This window comes from Schistosoma mansoni, chromosome 2 (assembly GCF_000237925.1).
Source record: "Schistosoma mansoni strain Puerto Rico chromosome 2, complete genome".
In the NCBI taxonomy this organism is placed as follows: Eukaryota; Metazoa; Platyhelminthes; class Trematoda; order Strigeidida; family Schistosomatidae; genus Schistosoma; species Schistosoma mansoni.
Genome location: NC_031496.1, coordinates 24,407,158 through 24,434,352, shown reverse-complemented (window position 1 = coordinate 24,434,352; position 27,195 = coordinate 24,407,158). Strand labels below are relative to the sequence as shown.

At 36.8% G+C, this 27,195-nt stretch overlaps 1 protein-coding gene and 1 non-coding gene across 2 annotated transcripts; both read right to left on the bottom strand.

The window, feature by feature from the left end:
* Positions 1–1,105: 1,105 nt before the first annotated feature.
* Positions 1,106–21,143, bottom strand: Smp_135120 (putative ribosome biogenesis protein bop1 (block of proliferation 1 protein)). The gene is made up of 12 exons (XM_018796170.1): positions 21,070–21,143; positions 20,734–21,036; positions 20,601–20,702; positions 17,856–18,257; positions 16,332–16,603; positions 12,896–13,246; positions 7,505–7,649; positions 5,990–6,187; positions 4,539–4,866; positions 3,878–3,962; positions 2,396–2,503; positions 1,106–1,349 (listed from the first exon to the last, which is right to left on the bottom strand). The coding sequence occupies exons 1-12, from the start codon at positions 21,124–21,126 to the stop codon at positions 1,187–1,189; spliced, it is 2,514 nt and encodes an 837-aa protein (XP_018650409.1). The 5' UTR covers positions 21,127–21,143; the 3' UTR covers positions 1,106–1,186.
* Smp_tRNA_02127_Pseudo_GTC.1.1 lies at positions 16,892–16,964 on the bottom strand. Its single transcript has one exon. It is a non-coding gene (tRNA).
* Positions 21,144–27,195: the final 6,052 nt, after the last annotated feature.

Sequence of the window (27,195 nt, the reverse complement as noted above, 5' to 3'; positions counted from 1 at the left end):
TTTCGCATTTTTTTTTCAACAAAAAAAATGCAGACGTGTATGTGGCTGTGATATTAACAAGTTGTAATAATCTTTTTAATATATCATTTAAATGATCTGTCGTACAGGTAAAATCTCATTTTGGTTGGAACGGTGGGTAATATCGTAAGATTATTGTCTAGGTCAGTGCATCTATCATTGCTAGCATAATAATGGACTTAATCCCAAAATTGTAGGTTTGTGATGAAGTGACCACTTAGTCTATACGATCTTACGTGGAAATCATACCGTTGTCCTTACTAGCTTGTCCTATCTTGACGGTCAGCAATATGATGTTCAGCACTTTTGAAGAACATATTTGGGCTGGGGATAGGATAATATATCTTATATGAAAAGCAATAAGTTACATAGAGTGACGAAGCCTATGTGGGCGAGCCAGGACATATTGACTAAGTGTTCACACGTTCACCATTTCTGGCATCTATGATGCTAAGTGCTGAATGTAAATCTCAGTTATCGTACGTTTGCCACTAAGGATCGTGTGGTTGAGAACCAATATTACTAAAGTATCTTTTTTTCCACAAATTGTGCTTGAGAAATTGGGAATACGATATTGTCGTGTTGATGTACAAATAAAATGGTACGTTTTCCGAGGAAAAAATCATAATTTAATAGCGTATCGTCTTACAAAAAGTGACGTTCGTTTAGATTGATTTTAGAATAATAACCAAATTACTTGGTCCTGAGGTGCTCACTAGGGATACTCATCAACATTTGCCTTCATATGCTAGCTAACAAATTAAGACATAACATTTGTCTATAACCGTGTCTGGTTGGATATTTTCATCTAGAACTTCAGTTACTAACTAGTCAATTATGGATTTCTTCAACGGGTTGTGCTAACTTAAGTAAATTAAGCAGCTGGATGGTTAGGGGTACAAAGCCACAATATGGTGTTTTTTTGTTTGTCAGAAATCTACATTTTAAGATTACACCATACGTGTTTGGAGACTGGTCATAGAAATCTTATTTTTATGTCAGTACTGTTTTATTTCCATTCACTTTAAAACCAAGTGTTTATCTACACTCCTTTTTTACATATCTCTATTTATACATAATATATATACAAGAATAAGAAGAAAAATTACAGATTCGAACTATGAGAATACAAAGTAACTCATCATAATAGATTTAATCAATTAAAGTGTTATTTCCATGCAACAAATTGTTTAACACTGCCATCTTCTCCACCACTGTACACATGTGGTTGACGTGGATGAAATACAGTGGAAAATACATTCGAATGACTTGCTGGTTGTCCAGTACGAATCAATTGAACTGGTATAACAACTGGTTTTGATAATAAATCACTGCAATGTATTTTTAGAGGAGAAGAGGGGAGAAATAGCAGGTCAAATCAATCAGTGTTTGTCAATGTATGAGAAGAAAAACAATATAATCATAACTAAGTAATTAAATGAGACTTGATTGATGGTACATCAATGATCTACATATATCATTTATCTAGATTAGGTATACTTGGTGTTCGATTATTATGCAGAACCATTGGAAAACATAATGGTTTTAAAACAGGTATTCATTCTCCGTCAAATACTAAAGCATCACCATATTTACCCCCAGACTATTATTGTATTTCTTGATATTACAGCCGCCTCTGGAAGAGGAATATGCTTTGCGGTTGTCTGTTCAAGGAAAATGTACCTGAAGAGTTTACCAACATCTTGAAGGCTCTGTACATAAACACCTTGTAGACAGTGAGGCGATCCAACCACCCGATTCAGCAGTGATGTAACGTAAGATTGCATTACTTTACTAATCATCCTCAACCTTGTCATCGATGACATTCTGGAAAAGGCTCTGAATGAAGTGGTGGTGTTATAGACCTGTTACTTGAAGAACGACTTTGCAATCTTGATAATGAGATGGGATCGTCTTACTATGCAATGCTCAAGTTATGCAGTTCGCAACTAATTGGTTAAAACTCAGTGCCCGCAAGTATGAATTGTAATTTGCACCTAGATGCAAAGTACTTTTACAAGACTGGTGGGAGCTTCTGACTGTACTCTTCCTGGTGAGCCATTAGTAGCTGTAGCATTTGTGTTTCTGGATCGCTTTTTTAGTGTTGTTGGTAGGGTGAAAGACCAAACGGCTTATGCCAACCTAGGTCACGTTTGGCACCGTCGTGGTGTTAGTCGAGTTTACGGCGTGTTGGCGAGAGCGATTTCGCTGTTATGCTTGTAATATCTAACGTCACCGAGTTGAGTGTTCGGCGACTTTGTGTTCGATCATCGGTGCTTTTGAAGAGCATTTATCATAGAAAACTCAATGTTTTTAATATTCATGCATTAATAAATATGGACAGTATTAATAAAACAAAGCAAGTGATTTTACTTACTCGATTACTTTTCCATGAATTATGAGAACAGTACCATCACTCAATGCTACAGAAACTAATGGACGACGGTTATGGACTGCCAACTGTCTAACAGCGCCATGATTAAGCCTGAAAAAACAATTCATTAGTTCCAGAAATCTATGTATTACAAGTGAAAAACAACGAAGCACTGGACGGCTTCCAGGTTTTCCATGGTGGTCTAGCTTCAATTGACTCATGATCTCAACTCTATAAAAAAATTATTCATTAAGATGGAATCCCTGAAGTTATAAGTTGAGAGCTGTGGTTAGTGGAGTTCAACAATGTTGAGTACATAACAGTTATCTACCTTAGGCAATATATGAGGGTTGTGAAATGTGAATTGATTGAAGTTAGGCATATACACCGCTGGCTTGATGGTTTAGAAGTCAAGTGTTCGACACGAAACCAAGAGTTTGGGGTCTGATTTCCCGTTGTAGGGTCGTGAACGCGTATTGCTAAGTAGTCCAATACAAGGACGAAATGACCGTCTAGTACTTCCAATTTTTCAATGGTCAAATAGCTAAGATAATTTAGTGATTCAAACCATGAGAATTCCCCAATCTGCACAAAACCACGTAGTGTAGTGACCAATCAGCTAACAAGAAGAGACAACATGCCGAAAGTTTATTTTCAAGTAAAAATCAGAGAGATCTATTTACATTGATTATTTATAATAGTCACTGACGGTTAAGATTCATCCGTATTATCATGATAATATCAGTATTCGATTTTATTTTTGATATCTTCCAAAAATTATTTGTAATCAGTAATAACACTGTGTATGTAATACTAAAGTCCAATGTAGACCAGCGTTTAATTAGTGGTGACAGCCTAAGCAACGACTTAAAATATTTAAATTCATTTCATGCATGGCTTCATAAAAGCATTGTTTGTTAACATTAGGAATGTCAGTCAGTCGGTCACAACGTAGAACTTCGTACGTACGTACATCAGTTCGAGTTGCCATACCACATTAGGAATGAAAGTAGAAAAAGTAGGAGTGATGGTTTATTTTTAAATTTACTCAACTTAAAACCGTCCAGTTGTAAGTTCAAGAGCTCATTACTAACGACTAGTAGTATCAGTAGCCTAAACCAGAAATTTGGTTTAAAGATGAATACACATATCCGTATTGTACAGTTGAGTCCTATTATTTTAAGGAATGTTCTACATTTTAAAGACCATTCAACATATACCCAAAAATAGATTCCTTCACAACGACTGGTTAAGAAATCGGTAATGACATACATAACATACTTAAGTTGTGGAACGGTGGTTTAGTGGTTAAGGTTTTTGACTTTTAGATCCTGGTTCGAACTCAGATCTACGTAATTTAGTTTGAACAGGTGGGTTAGTATCATTGATCCCCATAATTGAGACGTGACTCAAATCTAAGTTCACCTGGTGAATGAATAAATTTAAACTAAAATCCATACTTGACTAAATCAATAATAAACTCACTGTAACTTTTTGAATGGAACATTACCCAATTCGATATCGAACCAATTAAAACGACTGTCATAACTACCAACAACTAAATGATCTCCTATAAGTACGAAAAAAATAATTCAGTATGAATGGAGGTTACAGTAACATTGAATAAGGATTAAACATAGCTATAGCGTAGGAATCAAGCAACTGCTGTTTTTTTAGAAGTCGTGTTTCAGTTGTTAGACAGTTGAAGATAGATAGAAAGAAACCGTAAATCTAGGTGTTGTGTAAGTTAACACGCGTCAAGCGAGGCATGCTTGTAGTCTGTGGACGAAAAGCAAATGCCCGGATCTTGGACCGGGTTAATGGACACGAGTGGTTTACTTAAAAGTTGAGAAACATTGATTATAAATCAATGGTGTCCATAGACCCCGGGGCCATGTGGGAACGAATAGTGTATGCACCCATTTTGGACATCAGTAGTTACCAAAAGACTACATTTAACGTTGCCCATTTTTTTGTGGGTTAGACCTCTAAATCAAAGATTCAGAGAGTAAATCTACAAGAAAATCGCTTGTTTCTGGGTGCCTGGGCAATATCCAAGCTCATTCACGAATATAATGATTGATAATTATTTAAAAAATGATAAAACCGATAAAATAAAAAGTGACATTGTTAAATGATAAATAACCTGATGGATGAAGTGCCATGCAACTGATGATATTCGATGAACTTTCCAATCGTAAACAACGTAATTCCTTTTGTTCCACTAAATCATATATACGTACTGCACGTGGACTAGCAACAAATAAATGAGGTTTGCCAGTTGGATGAAATCCAGCTTGTTTCCATTCTACTGGCTTACCAGTGTCAGAGAATGGAGCTTGGCTAGACATTTTTGATAAACGATGCAGTAATAATCGTTTAGCTGATCGTGAACGAATATGTGCAGACAGAATTGGACGAGATAAAGTAAGTAGATAATCACCTTTCGGATGCCAATCTAAACTAATTATAGGCTATAAACAAATAGAAGATTAAAACACAGACAATATTTAGTAAAATGTACACATATATAGTGTACTTCATTTTTCATAGGAGAATTCCGCGCTAGGCGTAAGACTGAGAATTATAAACGCTCAGATAAAACTTATGTCTATGGGCAGTAACCTATGAATTTCTATATCAAGTTATCAAACATTCATATATGACTCTGTAGACCGAGAGGTTCTGTGGCAGTGTCTGTCATTGCAAGGTATAACTCAGAAGTACATAAACCTTCTGAAGGCTCTTTACTCGAACAATACCAGTCGAGTCAAAACTTATAGCGAATTGTCATCGGATTATGCAAACTCAAGAGTTGTCCGACAAGGTTGTCCACTATCCCCATTTCTGTTTAATTTCATCATAGATCTACTTCTGGAAATAACGTTCTCGTCGACTGAATTTTCAGGAATTGATCTACTACCAGGGGGACCACTAAGCGACTTAGAATACGCAGATGACATAGTCCTGTTTGGTGAAGATGATGATAAAATGCAGAGTCTTTTGGTAGCACTGAACAACAATGCCAGAATGTTTGAAACGCGTTACTCCCCTTCTAAATGAAAATTGTTGCTTCAGAACTGGCCTGCGCCAACACCTGAACTAAGGGTAGGGAGCGAAATAGTCGAATGCGTCGACAACTTCACTTGTCTTGGAAGTCTGATCAGCCCTAATGGGTTGGTATCTGGCGAAGTATCTGCACGGATTCAGAAAGCTCATTTGGTTTCTGCCAACTTACATCACCTATGGAGAAGGCAAGATATCCGTCTATCAATTAAGGGACGAGTATACTGCGCAGCGGTTCGCTCTGTTCTACTTTACGGCTGTGAAACATGGACATTAAGAGTAGAAGATACTCGTAAGTTACTAGTATTTGACCACAGATGTCTTAGAAATATTGCTCGCATCTGCTGGGATCACCGGGTAAGTAATAGTGAGGTTAGAGACAGGGTATTAGGAAATGATGGTAAATCCGTTGATGAGGTTGCGAATCTATATCGTTAGATATGCTTGATTAAGAATTTAGTTGTACTTTCGAATGAATAGATAAGTAATAGTAATCAAGTTATAAAATGGTATTTTAAAAATTGAAATTACATCAGTCACAGTGATGATAATCCGATGACGTTCAAATGTTTTGGATTTAGCCACTTTATTCATTGTCTGTGGCGGTATTTTAATAGTCCATTTAGCCATTGTTTTCATTTCAATTTCTGATTGTTCATCATCGACAGTCATTTGGTTATCCAATCGCAGCTGTTTGCTTGGAATAGTTTCGGCGGTATCATCAATATCCTACAAAGAAAATGTATATGTCACTTAAAGTCATTTAGTTATACTACAAAACTGATCAAATTGAATTAAGTAAGGCGATAATGAATCTGGCAACCCGATAATTGGGATTTCACTGACTTAACAATCACTACGGAAAATGGTCATACCAACTAAAGGGATGACTTGATTATTTCAATATTTGGCTTTCAACCATAAGGTTGCGAATATGAACCCGGTCCCATCTAATGCAGTTTTTCAGATAGACAAATTGCTCAAAATCGGATATATAAACCGGGACTTTGTAAGTTGCGTTAGTATCGTTTTACGAACTAAATTATAAGCTACTTTTGAAAAATAATCTGTATATCTATTGATGTGCTATGTAAACGCTAATATTGTGTTGGGGATGTCCAATCCCCAGAATTTACTTGATAAGTGGCTTAATTTTGTAATTTTATTTTGAAAATTTGAATTTAGCTGTTTTCGCACCAAACGCGCTTTTTTTACCTTCACGTCATATTTCCCACTTGTAAACTATCTTAAACGCTATTGGTCCATTGTTTCTTTGTGTGAGCTATTTATTAATGATGCCCAAGGACAATTTGTTGCTGTATATATACGCTTGACTTTTTCCCTTATTTGTTTGCTTGTACTCGGCTGCTTACGGAATATATATATTCCCATACTTGCCTTGGACTTCTTCATCTAGTTAGCGGGGCCTGGGACAACAGATTAGAATAGCTTATCGTGTCATTGTGTCATTGGCTTTCGTTCGTTACCGCGGAAATCGATTTAGTTCAAGCATATCATATTGCCTGTTCCGAATTTAACTATATTGTCCACATTATTCTTCCCATCAGGTTATATGAAGATAGAAATCCATATGACTATTGTGCACGATGTAATGAGAAGTTGTAATCATCTTTCCATTAAGTCGTGTACAAAGTTCAACACATTACTGATCTGAATCCTATAACATTTAAAATGAAATAATCAAGCTGTATTAACAAAGATGGTACAGGCATTCAACTATATTTCCAGTTATTTACGACAGAATGATTTTAGGAGAAAATTTTGGATAAAGTCAATAGATATTTTCGTAAATCAACGACTGTATGTAACATACAGTCTAAGCTACTGACTACTAGGTTAAGAGTAAGTTGTGTGGCAGAAGCAGGCGTAGTCATCAGACGAAAATAATTGCACTAGTCCACAAGATCACTGACTATTTATCTTAGCTATTGTCAGACACCTAAGTGGAATATTATGAATGGATTAATTATTTATACGATGATGCATTATTCATGGATAAGTTAACAGGAAGAAAATGACACTTACTTCAGCCTTGTCATCTGGTATCTGGACAGATATATTGGCTACATTGTCATTCATATCTGACCACCACTTTAAAAGACTTGTTTCAGTGTGTGACACACGAACACGATCTCCTAAAGCTGGATTAATGATGAATAGTTGAGTGTCACTGTGGAAAGAGCAACAAAAAAGTCAGCAACTATTTTCAAGAATGATAAGAATAGTAATAATAGTAAATAATAACTTATTGTTGTGACGTGTGGTGCCCAATTCTGATACTGATAAACAAGCCTCCTACATGTGTCCTCAACCAGCTACCGAATAAGGAAGCATTTTACTGACCAGCGAAATCAAAGTACTACTGTACACATACTCTTTATGTGTATATGTGTGTTCGTCCCTTAGAAAGTTAGGCCGCATTTTTCATCAATTGATTATCTCATTCCTTAGAAAAGGTAGTCAAGTCTTCGCCAATTGAGTGTACTTATTATCTGGTCAATGTTTGATGGATCCACTGAATCATTTTCACATAACAATCAAGTTGTAGAACACAGATATAACTTTAAGTTACATTAGATTCAATGAGAACTTTTGATGGTGAACAACAACTGAATGAAATAGTAAATATTGCATAAATTGATGCGCACTGCTGAGGAGTCTCATAATAGGACGAAACGGCCGTCCAGTGCTTCCAGGTTTTCCATGGTGGTCTAGCTTCAATTGACTCATGATTTCAACTAAGAAAAAATAAGTCAATATAATTGTTACACAAAAGTAGTATTGTCAAAAAAAAACACGAGATTTTCAATTCACGCAATAACGACATAAGATTATTGAGAAATCAAGGTTAACAAATTTCTCTTAACGAGATTTTCATAAACATGTTATTACTCAAGGGATTAACATGAGTTGTAGAACCAAAGAGTACGAGAGTGTTACTATATTTCCAATTTTAGTTGGGTTTTGTGCGAAGCCAAGATATCCCGAACCCAATCAATCGAAAGCAATGTAGAACCTAGGAAATCAGTCAGTCACAACGTAGAACTTCGTACGTACGTACATCACTTCGAGTTGCCATACCACATTTAGCACAGAGATGCAGTTGTCCATTCAAATCCCATAGTGGTAGAAGTAGTAAGAGTATAAGCAGTAATGTGAAAGATTAGGGTTTGAAGATGTTATTGAAGGAGTATAATACAGTGAAATAAATTTGGAAAGAGAAAAAGGATATTATTATTATTAATGGCTTTATTCAATATTATAATCTGATACAATATAGAATTCTCAGCACGAGTTATTTCAACAATTTTTTACCAAAAAAAAACAAAAAAAACAGAAAAGGAATGAAAAAGGTTTAAGAAAAACTGCGTTTATACAAATTATGAAATTTGAAACATGCTTAAGAAGACAGGTTATTTACTAGGTCAACTCTAACAGCCTGTTCGTCACAAAGTAAATTTGCTAAGTAAGGTATTACAGAACTTTTATAGACTTGCTTGCGTGTATGGATTTTAATGTATTTACGTCTCGTTCTACCAGAAGATATACAAGGAGAAAGATATGAATGGAGCGGATGGTTAGTACCTGATAAGATAACACCTGCCAAGAGTTTGCAAGACTTAAGACGTCTATCCACAAGCATATTAATAATGACTTCAAAAGATTCACCACATACCTTGCAAACCGCCTTCAGCACTCTACGCAAAAACAGCAAAGTCTTTTCTCAAAAGCCCGGGAAAGAATAATGGAAAACAATATAGAATAATAGGTAATATGCAGGAATTTACAAATTGTAAGAGTAAATGGCGAGTAATCCCAAAAGCATGCAGCCTCTTTATGTAGTATGTCAAATGGTAAACTTTTTTCTATAACAGTAAAACATGAGAAGACCACGAAAGATCAGAGGAAAAAATGACACCAAGATATTTGACCTTCAACACTGTGTTTGTTAAGGAGTCTCCAATAGCACAAGCATTATGTGATCCCAAAATAGAGTGTAGGTTCTGTCCATGTCTCAAGCTAAAATTAACAGCTTGACATTTAGATGGATTGAGTAAGAGACCATTACCAACAGACCACCTTTCAATACGAGATAAAAAGTCATTCATTTCCATAGGATGTAAGGAGGTAGAAATCGGCATACATACAGTGAGGTCGTCCGCATATTTTACAAAAGTGTTTTCTGTGGAAGATGGCAGATCATGCAGAAAAAAAGAGAAGAGCAAAGGTGAAAGAACAGCTCCTTGTGGCACACCTACATTAGACAGTAGAGATGTTGAACACTTTCCTTCAAATACAGTGTACTGTTCTCTTCCAGAAAGGTAGGAACATAGCCAATTGGTTATCCAGCTGTCAGTGTCGACGTTGATTAGCTTGTTAAGTAAGAGGTGTCTTGGAATAGAATCAAAAGCAGAAGTAAAGTCCAGGAAAGCGCATCTAACATACTTCTTACCCTTTTCCAACCCGAACACTATATTGTGATGCAGAACAGCAACTGCATCTAATGTGCTTCTTTTGCATTTGTAAGCAAACTGATATGGATCACAGTGCTCTTTTATTGCAGGTTGAAGTGGTTGTATCAGTAATTTTTCCATTATTTTGAGGAAAGGTGAAGTTATTGCAATGGGTCTAAGTTTCACATTTTTATCACCAGAAGCTTTCTTTGGTATAGGGATTATCTTTATCTTTCTCCACATTTTCGGTAAGACATTAGTTGAGAAGGATCTGTTAAAGATATTCGTTAATGGATAACATAAAACATCAGCACATTTTTTAAAAAGGAGGTTTGGGATACCATCAGGTCCTAAACATTGGGATGAATTAAGTGACTGGAGACATTTTCGGACATCATTTTCAATGAAACTGGAAACACAATTATTCTTCAGACTCTTGGATATAGGGAGCATTATGTCAGATGACTGACGTATAAAGGACTTATTTAAGTCACGAACATTCAGCTGGTTATCGCTTCTAGTCTTTCTGTTCCCTGTAATTTTTTTAAAGAGTTTCCACATACTTGGAGAGCTTTTACAAGATAGGAGTTTTTGAGTAAACACAGAGTTGAGACGTCTAATCTCTTGGTTTATTTGACCATTTAACTTACGAACTTCAGTAGTATTTTTCTCCTTGTACATCCTTTCTTTTACCCTCCGTAGTCGTTTTAGTTGTGGAGATGTAAGTCGATCAAAACTTAAAAAGACGGTGGTTGGGAAATGTTTATCATCAACTCAGCACATCACCACAACTAGATAAAATTATCAGGATAGATATCAAGGTAACAGAAGTAATAATAGTAGGAAATATTAAAAATAGACAATAAGATTCGACAAGAAATAATAAATCCATAGAATAAACAGTATAAGATAATTTCTAAACTTAAAGTCTAAAGGATGACAAAGTGAATGGATTTGGACCATGTCATCCATAGTCTCCAACCTTTGGTTTCAGTCATCGCACTAATGCCAACTAAGTAATTTGCATTTACTAACAAGGGGCTATTGGAAATACTGGGTCGGTGTCCAATGACATGTACGAGCCATCTAAGGCAATTGCAGACAATTGTTTCTCTTCTAATATAGATATAATTTACCACTTACGACCAAACACCAAAACTTCAAAAAACTTCCGAGGCGAGTCACTAGTGGGCTAGCAAACGAAAGCAAACCCACAGTGCCTTTTCAACTATATTTCACTAATTCTTCAGTTAGTGCCGGTGTCCACGATGACAGAAACTATCAATAGGATTTCAATTTACACATTCTAATTGTTAGGAAGGACATAAGTGTAATGTCAGGTGATAATTCAGCGAGTCATTTTTGTTCAGAATAGCACCACCTTTCCATCCTTTGTATCGGATTTCATTGTGCATTAATTTACTGTTTCGTCGCTATGTTCGCGATATTATGATATTAACTTGGACCGGAGAACGGAAAGAAAACTAGAAACGCAATGATAGGATAAAGTTAAGTTATTCCTCTGAGCGCAAGGACGTGCTAACCAGAGGAAGATTAGGTTCAGCTGGGAGAATATCTAATTCCACAAACAGCCCGGAAGGACGAATACCCGGCACTCAGTTTATTAATGATATATACAATACAAAAATGTCCCTGAAAAGCGTTACAAAATAGAGCACTAAGAAAAAAACGTACCAATGACGTTAAGGTCCTTTCAGGTGGAAAATACAAACGGATGGTAATAATCGGCGCTTTACGTATGAAGATGAGAAATCCAAATTCCCACAATTAACTCATAAAACAATAAAAAGTTTACCAAGTGATTCATGGAGAACTAGCATCCCCAACATTCAAATCTTCTATTAAATTTATTATAACCCTTTTTTATAATCAACAAATTCTGTGTGACATTAATTTATATCAGTGCAGTGTCATACTTAACTTGCTAATAATTAATGCATGTAAGTGTGTAGTCAAAGAAACCCTTTGAGTTTTGGATAAGAAAAGTAGATTTCTAATTAATTTACATTGATTGTTTGAATCTTACGGTCGATGCTTAGGACTGCAATTGATTAGTCTCTTTTTGGTATTTGTGCATTTTTGCAGATTGCCCCGATACCGCCGTTAAGTCATAAGCATTGTAGGTAGAAATAGACAGTGGCTAGAATTGGTGTGCAAGACGCCCATTTCGTCCTATTTGCGAACCATCATCTGAATGTACCTGCGTCTGAGAGTCGATGATCATTCCGGGACTTCACCTTATTGCACGAGTTGATGGTTGTCTGGACTCAGTAGCTAAGTGGATAACGCAATAGTATTTGGAGCGAACAATGCTTGGTTTAAGTCCTGGAGTGAACATCAGCTCTGGGATGTAGGTAAGTCCAACTGACGAGTCACAAATAGAACGAAATGGAAGTCCTGAATTCCACTCCAAAAGTGTTCACTATCTTGTATTTATTGATCCATGAGAAGTTATATTACAATTCTGACAGAGAGTTCTAGTCCTTGTCATATTACAATTTTCATTTGTTATATCCGATTCCGCTTTCAAGTCTCTAGTTCGAGTTATTATACTAATAAAAACCTAGACAGAGAATAATCATGAAAGTGACTCAATACCTTTATTTCTAGAAACGAGTTGAAAATAATAAACATATGAGACAAAGTTAAAGTACCAAAGTAGCGAGAGAAGAAAATTATAATAATTCAAATGTAGATAGAATAGATGAACTTCGGGTGGCCGAGTTTTATTCTATTTAGGACTTGTTGGTAGGATGAAAACCGCATCCTGGGTTCCACCTATAGCTACCATTCATCTATTCGATACAACTTGTGACAAAATGGTTAGGTCGGGACAATACATACGGAATGCATATATATACAGAGATTAATCTAAATTCAGCTCTTAATATCAACAACAGGTTATTTCAAATTCTTACTAATAATGATAAACATTACTTACATAGCTGCAGCTAAAAGATGTAATTCCGGATTAGGATTCCATGAGACACTAGCGGAAGGAGAAGATGGAGACCAGTTTTCTTCATCGTCACTCGGTTGATGATTTATTTCCTCTTCATCATTATCATTATTGTTATTCAATTGTAAATCTTCATGATTTACCTCCCTTGTTTTGTTATATTGTTTTAATTTAACTTTTTCTTTTGCACATGGATTACAAAGACGATAAACGCGGAAACAATAGTTTGTAGAAGTTTCCCATATGCGTAAATAACCATCAGATGGGGAAATACTAGCAAGCCATTGTCCACACGGTGAAACTGATAACGAGGTTACACGTCCTGAATGACCACTTAGTTGTAAAAAAGCAGATAAGCAAACCGAAAAGTGAATTCAATGGATCAATGTAAAATCATTAATGTCTTTTTTGAAGAAAATGACACGTTACCTTATCAAGACCAAAATATCATCACATTATTCTAAATTCATTACTTAGTTATCACCTATAAATTAGATATTCGTATGAATAAAATAATATAGTAATCTGGATAATGTAATAAGAAGACGAATATTATCAGAACTATGTTATATTGGAGTCCGCGTGACTATCGTAACCGATGGTTGGAGACACTAGGTGACATGGCTCAGAATCGATCACAATGGCGTAGGTGTATACACTCTGTCTTCCCTTAAACCTTAAGATTAAAATTGCTTCATATCTGTCTTCCTTCCTATACTATATCCTTATATACAACCTATTTTTTATATACTACCACCACTAAAATAACCACTTCTATGAATCCGGTGTTCATCTTGTTGTGCTAACGAGGTATGGCAACTTGGATCGATGCATATATGTGCCTCGTCCTACGTTGTAGCTCACTGACTGATGTTATATTGGTGCAATATATTTTGAACAATCTGATCACACATATACTTAGGAACATTTATGTATAAAAATAAAAGATCAACTAGACAAATAAAGGGTAAGAGAAGACAAAGATAGTAAAAAAATAATGTGAAACTCATCACGCTGGATAATTAAACAATATTATTAGGGCAGATGAAGGGTGGGAACAAATGCTTCAAATTAAAGCGATAGCACCAGGCTAAAGTAGTTATCTGTTCAGCGGTTTCTGTATGGATACTTTCCTTTATGCTTTCTAATTATGACACTTCTCGTCATCAATTGATATCAGTTCAGTCAAAAAAACACTAGTGAAACCTACTACACTTTGGCACCAAAAAATCCTTATTACATTACCCTAACATTCAGAGGTTAGTCAAATGGTTTTGTACTGAAACGAGGACTCAAATCAGTTGTAAGTAAACGTACTATGTAACAAAGGTCCGTGCGTTAGTGAAAACCTAAATGACATATATATGATTGTGTCACATTCCACTGTGTTTACCAATTAGCATTTGTGTGTGTGGCCACATGAACATAAGGAGGAATAACCGTGAACTACAAATTAGGGTGTTTGGACATTTACTTAAATAGTTACAAAAACAATTAAAATCAAATGACTCAATAAGAGTAGATGATCAGTCAGTCAGCGACAACGTAGGACCAGTAGATGATACACAACCATCGGCCTCTACCGCAAACATAGTTGAAACAGGTCATAATATTTATCTTAACACGGTTTTTGTGGTGGTGTACAAAAGTAATGAAGGGGGTATACCAAGGCTTATTGAAGCCTCGGCCATACGAAAATTTAAAACCCACATCAGTCAGTCAACTACAACGTAGGATCAGGCACATATTTGCATCGGTTCAAGTTGCCACACCTCACTAGCACCACAAGATGGACACCAAATTCATAGAAGTAGTTACTTCAATGGTAGCAATATATAAAAGAAAGACTGCATATAAGGATATAATACAAGAAAGAATTAGTTCGTAGAAAGAAAGATATAAAGCAATTTTAATCTCACGGTTCAAGGGAAGGCTTTTCTAGAGGAACCTGAAAAAGATATTGGGTTAGAGGTGGTCTTAGTGACCTGAGAGCGTGACTACAGTGCCCAAGGGGCAACTGCTTGAGGTCGGTCACACACGACCTTTTTGTGAGTAATTCAAATTTATCAAAAGGACTAATTGCCTCAAACATAGTAATGCTTTTTTAATGACGGCAAAATCTCAAAGTCACAAATTGACTTTTCATTACTAGCATTTTATTCATGTGCATTTCGCAAAATCATTCTTTACGTACATGTACTGTCTTTCGTTACTACGAATATCAGTCATCCGTTACGACTAACGATCGCCAACCTTGGCAGGCAATGTTGTCTGGTGTAAATTTATTTATTTATTTAAACACATAAATATTGGTACAAGGAAGCACCAAATGCATATGCGCCTCACACATCTCATTCGATTTGTGTGAGGGCTGTGATACTGCCCAGACTGAAGCAGGTGGTTTTCTTAGGGGGCCACACCCAGAGCCTTTGACCTAAAGGTCTAGTCCACAAGGCAGTGGAGCATCGTAAGGGGATGCGGTCCCATGGTAGCCGGTGACCAACAGTTGGTTCATACGCCATTTGTTCCTTCAGGTGTAAAAGGTTGGAAGAAAACTAGGGGCTGTCTAGTTCAAGTCCGTCCGATTGTTGTAGCCAGTAGTTGAAAAAGTTGGGTGACATGGCTTAAAATCACTCACAATGGTGCACAGCGTTCACTCTTTGTATTTCCTTAGGTCTTAAGTCTTAAAATCTTTCTTCTTCTTATGCTTAATCTTTCTACCACTACTGATGCTGTTACTGCTTCCACTCTGGAATTTGTCTTGATAAGTTTATCTAGCTGTGTTGTGGCAAATTGAATTGATGCACATTAAGTGACAAATGACTTCGAATAAAAGTGGCATCTACTATATTCAATATACTAAACGCAAAGAATATGGCACGAAAAGAACGAATAAATCCGCTCAATAAAAATATCAGGTAATATTGAAATTCAATATTTAAGGAAAGATAAAGGGTGAATGTGTCTGGGTCACAATTAGATCTCACAGTTTCGACAAGTGAAGATAATAAATATGACATCCAGTAACTCATCAGACTACAACTGGAAAAGAGAAATTATAGATCCGATCCATTTAAAAATATGATTATTTAAGAACAATGACAAGCCATACATACACCTGAAATACGAAGATTTCATTTTAACTATATAAAACGGAAACATTATCACATTTCCACTGGTTTAGCCCCTGAAACTTTGAGCATTGGAGTGTGAGAACACATTCCGCTATCTTGACTAAAATTTAGTTAACCTGTTGCTATCACCATCCCTCGTAGTATAGATGTGACTCACAAGACACAGGTATCCACTTGGTTGTTGTGGGAATAACGCTAATATCAGCGATAAAATGAATTATTTTATGAACATATGGTTGATTAAGTTTGTGAGAGTAGTAACATTTAAACTTTTGAGAACTCACTTGTATTGTAATCCCATATGACTCGGATAAGGTCTCAATTGTGAAAGACTTGGAATGGGTGGCAACATAGCTTCTGGAGTAGTTGCAACACGCTGTTTTTCAAAACGCGTAGCCATGATCAAATCTTTAACACGCTCTTCACGTTCATGCAAATAACGTTCGGAAAACGGGACATGCCTTAAACATGAAAATTTTCGAGGCATTTGTGGTGGAACACGTGAAACGTGCCCATCACGTACGCGTTCCCGCCAAGCCTTCATAACTTTCTTTTCCTATATTTTGACGAGAAAAAGGAAATTGATAAACAGAATCAGTGTTGCTGTATTAAGATAACTAGCCAAACTTACACTAATTTGGAACAATAATAATTGGAGACCTATCATTCCAGGCAAGTATGAAAACAGCGCGATTGAAAATTAAGATTAGTATACATGCTTTTTGAGCACTACTTGCTGTTAGTAGTTCCAGTTAACAACTCACCTACCAGATATTTGACTTCAAGACATATTTTGAGTATGAGGGCAAGTGATACTAACAACCTGTTTCCCAGAACCGATGTAGGTAAAATAGGGGTTCGAACCTGTAACCTAGTGATTGACAGTCAAAAGTCTTTAACCACTGAGCCATTGTCTCAAAGCAGCCTAAAAGGTAGGATAGCACATATCTGGCTTTTGGTTTTTATACATAGCTTCAATGTAAACTTTGAATATGAGCGTTGATGTTGATACTTTATTGTTTAAACCTACGGCAACCATTATCCACTGTGATATCCAATTAAAGTTCAGCAAGTTGGTGTTAAACTTTCACTACACTAATATTCTTTTATTGGCTACACGTAGGTAAAATAGATTTGCCAAACAAGCAAGGCAATTAATACCCTTCAAAATTAAGAACCTGATTTCACACCCTTGATGGTCAGTCGTCCAAGATGATCAGGTTTCATTATCTGGTTAGTTGTGTGACAGGTATTGGAACACGTAAACTTTGATGCCGTTACCACTTTTTTGTGAGGGTAAAAACTAGGTTGCATAGTAATTCGGTTAATACAATCCCGCTTATCCATATGAACATGATAGTTTTCTAAATTCATTTCAACTCATTAGAAAATACACCACTAATGATAAGATTTGCTGGTTGGAAATGCTACTAGATAGTGCTTGGAACAGAAATCATTGATTACCATGCCACAGAGAAAAGCAAGCAACAAAATAAATGAAGTCTTGTTTCGACTATGTTTTGATGATATCTCGTTGTTCACTTTGACTTTTATAAAGTTATCATTTTATATAAATTATATATTTGTAATATCCCAATGAGTAGAAAAATTAGATTTTCTGATGTTTCGTGACTCAGTGTAAGCCACTTCTTCAGAGAATAAATAAATAAAAAAAAGATTTTTTTATTTATTTATCATTTTATACTATAACACTTAATCCATACAACATTATGCAGTCTAAGAATAAATAATGAACGGTGAAATTACCATATCAATTTATTATCAACAACAAAGGATACGAAACTTACTTCGTCTTTAGAAAGTAAAAATTCTGGAGGAGGGTTATAGGAGGCTATATGTCCAGGTAAAGGCTCTTCAGGAGCTTTTTGGTAAGGACGTGGACGTGGTGGCCGGTAATCAGAAGCAAGCATTGGCAATTTCGACTGCCATGAAGATGTCGTACTATTCACAAGGTCATTTTCATTATCTTGATTATTCCAGACATCAGGAAATACATATGTCGATACATCAAATGCACTAAAACTCAACGGTTCTTCATCGTAATCTGCATCCAGAACATCCGGATTTCCAGAAGCCATATATGCACCGTACCTCCGGAGTTCATCTAGATTATCTCGGTCGCTTAATGCCCAAGATGGTAACTTTGGAACAAGCCAACCACTTTTAATAGCATGAACCATTCTACCAACCTGAAATACATGAATAGATGAGATGCTTTGCAAAAATTAAATAGAGAGTAGGATTTACAGAACTCTTTATTTTGATGTAGGTTTGTTCTCTGAGCTGGATGGTTTGGTCGTGGAGCTTTCATCGTCCTTCTGAACGACATCATCAGCACAAACTTCGGGTAGAAGTCTCTTTATTTATCCAGTATGATATTTAATACACACATGTTAAAATAACATAATCGTATATTCCTTTTGGAATACGATGTCTAACTGGGCTTGTGACTGTCAGATGCATCAGTTCAATTTTATTGGTTAACTTGTGCTCACTCGTGTGATTAATTCGAAAGCCTTATGCATGAAACCTGATAATCCTTCGTTCGGTTGTCTGTCTATCTATCTGCCTGTTGATCGTATTCTATTGTTATAGTGATGTACAAATACTTGAGACATTGACTAATTAACAGAGGAAAGTTTATATTTATTTTGGTACAATGCAGACTAGGTCAGTCTTATTCAGTCCTGGATTTATTTCATCACGATACCATTACCAGTGTTATTTCTATTCTAATACAACTGCTGGTGATTCTAGGTGCCACCATCAATATAAATCCAACTGAATTACAAAGAAGTCTAATTTTGTTCTAAATTCAATACTACTATGATTCCAGTCTAGTTGTATTCATTTAATCCAACTATTCTTCGACTGATTATTACTATTGTATATGCTAGTGAGTTTAATTACTGAAATATATATTCAAGGACATTCTTATTCTAGTTTTTACTCAATTCATTTCTCCTCAGTCATCGATTACGAAAAAAAAAGACACAACGTCATTTTCTTATTGTATAAGGAGAATGAACTAGTGTCTGGTCGAGATGCAAGCTTAATACAATGAGTTCTAAAATTTGTACACGACCTCATCAGATAAAAACACTTAGAATGTCCACTTATTTACCAGTTATACGCATATCCCCAAAGTCTTCACGTAACTCATTATGGAGTGGAATTTGACAATCACTATTTTTGTTGCCTTTTCCTCTAGAACACTAGTAACTATCCCATTAGATATAGGATATACAGATGAGATTTTTTACAAAAAGAAATTCCTTTTCATTGTTTCTTGCAGATACACTAACAAACGTTGGTGATATTTGTTAAACAGATTTTTAACCACATGTAGTAGGACAGAAATATATTAGGCAAGTAAAGGATTATGATCAATATTTATGAACAGATATAAAAAACTGGACAACTTTGGGACGAATGAGTTTACTACATGATATTCTGGTTGTTACCATTATGGAAGCAACGGAATAAGGCTAGTAAACAACAATATTCTTTATAATTTCGGTATTGGAATGGCACTACCTTAGAAAACTACCTATGAATACCAGTAGATTGTTAAATGGCAAGTTAGCGGTTAATTTCTGAATTATGATTTCTAGTGAGACTGAAGCATGACCTCCACCAACTTTGGTTAAAATACTTCTGATTTAACGACAATATCAAGGCAATCCACAGAGAATGAACGTATGCCAAAAGAGACTGGTCAATTGCAGTCCTTAATATCGATAATGAGAAGATCCAAACATCCCTAACAAGTGAATTTCGTCTCAACAGTCAAAGACCTTGAGTTTATGGAACAGATGATCTTACTGTTAACAAAATCATTATGCGGTAGAGTAGAGATACTATTTCCACTGTTTGCTTTTACTGTTACTCCTGAGGTTTATCGCTTAAACGCCAAACAGGAGCCAGTTAAAGTACTAAGTGGTGAGCTACGTAAGATCTATTAGTAGAGTGCTTACAATTGTTAGTATAATATGTACGTAACTGTTGAGATATACTATGCGGGTGAAGTTATTTGACAATTTTTAAATCTTTATCCTTCATTTACTGAGCCTACCTTGAACTTTTTTCTCAAGTATTGATGATTTATAGGATCACTTTCCTTTACAGCAAATGCGCCTAATACTCAGAATTAACGTTGTCGTAAAGTGTTTATCTTTCACCGATAAAGTAGTAAGAAAATTAGTAATATGAAGTTGACGATAGGTGGGAAGCAATACCATGTAATAGACTACATATATTGAGTTTATTTATGTGCTATTATTTCAATGGAGCCATTACTTTGCACACCAATCTAGGTTGTTCATGTTGAAACAGTAGCCTTAAATGAAACGCAACATTGAAAATTAGTAAACTATCAAGTGATCTACACAAGTAAAGATACAACCAATTCGTAAGAATAATGACATGCTTTTTCGGAATTAGCTTAAGTGGATTGTGGAAAACTACTCAAAAGACACATTTATACGTACAACACCTAATATGAAGTCCAATCTGAATAAACGACTACTTACTCGTCTTTTATCTAGCAGGGATGGGATGAAGCTTCTTTTCTGAGGGGGATGGGCGGTAAGTGGCATTTGCATAACATCCTTAGTGAACCACTCTTCCCATATCTGAAAGTAATGGATTTATAATATGGTTTACCTCAAAAGGTCCTTCTTTCGAGTCAGCAGTAATACCCTCACCCTTCATAGCCTTGTTGACAATCTCCAAATCACCATCACTTAACAACACTAACTGGCCAGTCTGTGGGTCACGTATACAACGCCACTCTATACTTGATCCCCCATCTTCGATATTTGTGTTACGTAAAAATTCGTCAATAGCATCAGGTTTTCCATTACAAATATCTGGTTTCATTATAGGTCTTCCAGAGGTATCATAACCAATGTGCGCTAGGGAATCATACCATTGTAATGGTATGTTTCCAACAGTATTTCTCACGTCCTAATTTATATTAATGAACACTTCCAACCTTACTTCTTCATCTGAAGAGTCGAAATCATACTCATCTCCCTTTGCTGATGACAACGACATCGCAACGAGCAAGTCCCGTACCGCGCAGGTTGTACTTGCCGGAATTCTCAATCACTCTTCACAAGTAAGAATCGAGGTCAACCAACTAATATTAATTTTTGCAATTTGTAACACTATGGTAACGCGATCTTATTTTGAATGTTTCAGCATAAGATGCTGATATGGCGTATATAAACTGGAGAGGCCTACGAGCTTCAGTTTCAGTTTCGAAAGGACGGGAGGCTTGATGACCTGTGTTAGTCCTGGCAATGATGGTCTCTCAGCTGATCCATCTTTCTTTTGAAAGAGTCAACGGATGGAGCCTCAACCACGTGCTGAGGTAATGAATTCCACTCGTTGATGATTCGATGGGAAAGTCGGTAGTCAGCTGATAAGTATTTCGTTCTGGGCTTGTGAACTCTTTTGGAGTGTCCTCGAAAATTTCTGTTTTGTAAGACAAGAAAAATGAGGGCATATCAGATGAAAATTTATCACTAAGCAATTTGAAAACTGTAATCAAGTCACCTCTGATTCTTCGATATGACAGCGGGAATAGGTTTAGCTTGGTCGGTCTAGTACCATACGGGAGCTTCGCTATTCCGGGAATCAGCTTAGTTACTGTTCTCTGAACCCTTACCAAGGGTTCACTGTCTTTTTTAGGCAGGGGCTAGCTGCTTGTATGCAGTACTCAAGTTTAGGACGTACGAACACTGTATACAAAGTCAGAAACGTTTAAGCGTCGTGATGACTAAAAGCCCTGCGTATGGACCATAAAGTTCTAAAATCTTTGGCGGCTATTGCACGGCAGTGTTGTAGTGCCGCGATTCGTTAATTGTTTACTTCGATAACCGTTATAATTCTAATCTTAACGGTGCGTAAAATCAGAAGACAAAGGATAGCAGCGACTACAGTTTATTGTCGAATAACTCAGGTCAGAAAGCTAACAACACCTGAGCGAATATGAACGAGCGAGTGAGCGGCAAGCGAGAGAGCGAGTGAACAGGCGAATAAGCGAAGGAAACGAACGATGAGCAAGCGAGCGAGTAGCAAGCAATTACACAGGCAATTTATAGTCAAATTTAATAAGGGCACAACAAAGCAAAACAAAGGCTGATAATAATATTTGCGTGCGTACATATATGGGGAGGAGTATGAGTCATCGAATGATATTTAAGTAGTCAACATTTCGGACAGAGCGTCATGTGCTCTAGTGGTATAGCAGTGCAAAGAATATGCAAATTGTTACTATCCAAATAACGATGTCTGTTAAGTAAGTTATAAAAAAGGGCTTAACCAAAATAGGCTATAATCGAAATTGATTGTAGGATGGTTGCTATAGTGTGCTGTAGTCTTTAAGTCTTGACTAACGATGACTACTAAGTCATTGTGTGTGTGTGGATAATAGGTAACTCAGTGTTATTCATCGTGTGTGTAACTGTACCCTGGTGACCAATATGCATCATAATACACTTGGAAGTAATTATCAGCAATTGCCAAGTTTGGGACCATTCAGATAATTTCTCCAGGTTATTTTGGAGTTCTAAGCTATCACCCTTACTTTGTATCGCTCTCCATATTTTGACATCGTCAGCATAGAGCAAGACCGACGACGATAGTAGACGAGGGAGGTTATTTACCACTGTCCTTTTTAAATAAAGCGCGTGAGGTGTCATTAGCAACATTATTTGGTTGCAAATCGTCAGAAACCATAATGGCCCTAGCTTAATTCCAGCACATTAGGGATCCCGCCAGATATGACTCACAAAAATCCTCTCTTGGACATTATCTCCACATACGATAATGATGACAGCTAAATAACTTCCACCTATTGGAAGAAGTGATCGTGTTATTAGGTAACTCAACCATTTATACCCTGAACAGTCACAAATAAGAAAAAGTGTTCCCATCCTTTGATAAACCGGGATTCGACGTTCACTAAGACAAGAGAAGAAATGTTGGAACATCGCCACTAGCCTCGGCATGGCAAATACAGTGGGTACAGGTCATGATCAAGAAACGACATGACGATATAGAAAAATCCAACCCCTCAAAATGTAGTCGATAAATTGAAGACTGATCACAGTGACAAGTCAGTAATGTTTCAGAGAAATGAATCAGAGAATGTGAGAGCTCAGAACCTAAAACTCGTTTTGAACATGGCATTGGGTTAATAAAACAGCTACTAACTCAGCATGTGCTTCAGGATATCGTCGGGGTCACCTCGCTAAAAGTTTATAGACTAGGTTGCCAAGCGAACTTAAAACAAAATCAAACCAGGCTTCTTAAAGTATTATTTAAATCTCCTAATTAACAGGACTTAATTTTACAGAATGGACATGAACTGAAAAGTCCAGGGGATTTTGTCCGTAAGGACTTGCCACACTTGTAGATGGGGTCCAGTCGCGATTGACTACGGTCACCACTACAATAAGATTACGTGCCAGATATCGACTTGGATCTCTCGGTAGGCCAAAAACCAGAAGGCTGTTAATGGTCCAGATTTGTTTGCGATCTCGTTGTATCGGAAGAATACTGAGACGTGCAAAAGATTACAGGCAAAACGGCGGAGCGTAAGCGCGTTCGTATAAGCAAAAAAGACAACGGAAGGAAAAGTGCTTTCAGTGCAGTTAAACAAACAAGCACAGCAAAACAATCACTGGTACAATCAGTTATAATAATAATTGTTTCCATCATACTAATCGCGTTCTCGCCATTAAAGTAGGTCACTACACACCTGAATAGATTGTGTGAATAATAGCCATAATGATGTATTAAAACAAACAAAGTTAGATAAGTCGTTGAAATATCTAGATGACTGGAACAGGTAACCCAGATGTTCAAGCAGGTCGCCATACCATATTGACGCTAGAATGTTTTTGAATTTCTATACAGTTTTCGTGCATCCTAAACTTGAGTACTGTATACAAGCAGCTAGAAAGTGTTAAAAAAAATAGCGAGCTATTGAAAAGGGTTCAGAGAACAGCAACCAAGCTGTTTCCCGGGATAGCAAGGCTCATGCATGAGGCTCGACTGGCTAAGCCAAGCCTATTCCCATTGTCATATCGAGAAGCTAGAAGTGACTTGGTTGCAGTTTTCAAATCACTTAGTGATGAACGTGGACCTGATATGCTCTCATTTTTCTTGTCTTTCAAAACAGAGAATTTACGAGGACACTCTGAAAAAGTTCACAGGCCTAGAACAAATTACTTGCCAAGAGAATGTTGACTTTCTCATTGAATTATTGACGAGTGAAATCCATTATCTTGACACGTGATTGAAGCTCCATCCGTCTACCTTTTCAAAAGAAAGTTGGATCAGCTGAGAGACCATCATTGCCAGGACTGACACAGGCCATCAAGCCTCCTGTCTGTTCGAAACTGAAGCTAAAAGGATACAAATCGGTAGAAAAAATGTGTGTAATTACAACTTGGGCAGCTCAGTGAAAATATGGAATGCAGTTGGCACAACCTGTAACCAAGCAGCCTAAGAACACGGCATTAGATTTCAAACTAATTATGGAGGGGAATGAATATCAAATCATTGGGTAAGATTGTGTAGCGGTAATTAAAGCCCCAAAACCAAAAGCTCCGTAATTCTTCGACATTTGATGCTGACCACATTAGTTTTAATGGATTCACCTAGCTGAAGCTGCTCGATCACGCATCCACACCAGATCACGAGTGAGAGCTCTGTTCTCAACTTCTCCTGTGACCACTAGTCAGTTTAGATCAGTCACTTCTCGATATATTGATGACCTATAAAAAATATATCTTCGAACGTCTTCGCTTCTGATTTCCGATTTCACTTGGTGAGTACGTTTTGATTACAGGTGTTACTGGTTAAGGTGTTGTCAAACTCTAAATACGTGTGGCCTTTTCAGCTTGGACAAAGCATAGGCCACGGCAAATTAATCCTCTTCTAGACTAAGAACTAGACCGAAATGGAAAGTCAACAAACTGCCCGCTCTCCATAGACTTTGATCAAGTCAAAGTACTTAAGGCATCATAGCACCTTAGACAGGGAAAATTCGACAAGACCTGGTTTCACTACACTACAAAATCCCGAGACAAATTGGACAATATATTACAGCCCCAATAACAGTAATATTTAATATGTCAATTGATCGGAGTGTGTTACTTACGGACTGGAAGGATAAAAACGTGACTGCAATACACAAAACAGGATGAAGACAACTTCCATCAAACTACAGATCTGTCAACCCCACCAGTACCGTAGTTAAAATACTGTGATGAATAGTCAAAAAGAACGTAATGACATTTGTGAAAACCAACAACTCATTAAATACTGAACAGCGTGGCTTCAGAAAATGTTTATCTTGCAAAACACACCTCCTTATAGCAAGGGAGCAATGGACAAAGGCTTTAGATAATGGAAAATCAGTGGATGTTGTATACATAGACTTCAGCAAAGCATTTGATAAGGTGGCAACAAATAGTCTGCTCTTGAAGCTGGGAAATCTTAACATTGCCGGACTTCTCTTAAAATGACTTAAAGACTTCCTGGTAGGTCGTAGACAGAAAGTGAGAGTAAATTCCAAGTGTTCCACCTGGAAACCAGTACTTAGTGGAGAACCACAAAGGTCTGTCCTAGGTCCTTTACTTTTTCTACTGTATGTAAATGAACTCCCAAGTATAGTTGAGTCCCCAATGTTACTACACGCTGATAATGTATGAACCTGGAGATAAATATCAGGAGACGCAGATGCATGAGCACTCCTGATAGACTCAAATATTTCGATTAGCTGGTCTAAAGAGTGGCTGATGCTTATCAACGAGACGAAGTGTCTCTACATGCACTTTGTGGATACAAACGTAGATAGGAACAACATAGAGGAAGTGCCTATACCTGTGGTCCGGTCTCACAAGGATCTTAAGGTGACAATGAGTCATGATTTTAAGACCACAGCCCACTGCCAGGAGGCTGCAGATAAGAAGTTTAGAACTCTCTAGGCTTTAAGATGGACGTTCACCAAGTTAGATACTACATATTTCACTACGATATACACAACCTTAGTAAGAATTAGGCTCGGAAACTGCGTTCAGACCACAAAACCCTGTTTAAAAGGTGACTTCGATATCCTGAAAAAGTACAGAGGGCAGCAACCCGTCAAATTCCAGAACTTCGGGGTTTACCATACAAAGAGAGGCTTAAAAGGCTAAACCTTTTTTACTCTGTGCTATCGCAGATAAATAGTTGATCTGATTTTGACCTATAGAAAACTAAGAAACGATCTTGGATCTAATGAATCTGCTCTTTTCTTTACAACTACATCGGGATGTCTCAGAATGAAAACCAAGAACGATCGAAATACCCATGGCATATAGCTTTTCACACCGAGTCATCAATTCCTGGAACATGTTACTCGAAATAGTTATGTCTGTACCTGTAACTGACTCGTCAAAGAGAATGCTAGACATTCACAGAAGTATACTAGAAGAGGAATAACATAGGTAGTGGGCTTCATGTCCTTATTACACAAATCCGAATCTGAAGTCATCTGCAATCACTTTACTTACTTCAAACGCTTCCAGAGATCAGTTTGAGTTCTCTAATACCAACGTATTGGAGCCAGTGAATCAAACAGCTATACTAATACACCATGTATCCATGGTTTCATAGATTTGTTTTTATCAGTCAATCAACTTTAGTTGTTATGATGATAGTATGGAACAAACATGAATCCTGGAGGAAGTCCCATTAAAGTTGATAGCGAAGATCTTAAATCTATCGATGCGTATGAGGAGTACAGACGGTAGCTTTTTATACGATGTCATTTATAATCTAGAGCAGAATTGTGGGCGAAGATGATGATGGAAAACCTTTTACACCCAAGCAATATGAAGCTTACAAGAACAAATACTTACCAATGGTATACAAAACTGATTAATTGTATTGAGTTAAGAGACGGCAAAATAGAATTTTCGTGTCGTGGATGAATCCAAATGGAGTGGATTGCATACTTGCCGGCCCACAAAGTGAATGCTTTTGCCAACACCGGTAATGTATCATAAAACTTTTGGACAGATTTAGGTTAACCTGTTTAATTTTTTGTTATTAAATTTACATTCA

What these genes read in the sequence shown, in the direction of transcription:
- Smp_135120 (XM_018796170.1), bottom strand. Translation starts at nt 21,126, where the DNA reads ATGTCGTTGTCATCAGCAAAGGGAGATGAGTATGATTTCGACTCTTCA. An exon ending in TCGACTCTTCAGATGAAGAA is followed by an intron (nt 21,037 to 21,069) that starts GTAAGGTTGGAA and finishes AATATAAATTAG; the next exon opens with GACGTGAGAAATACTGTTGG. An exon ending in TTTTACTTTCTAAAGACGAA is followed by an intron (nt 16,604 to 17,855) that starts GTAAGTTTCGTA and finishes GTCAAAATATAG; the next exon opens with GAAAAGAAAGTTATGAAGGC.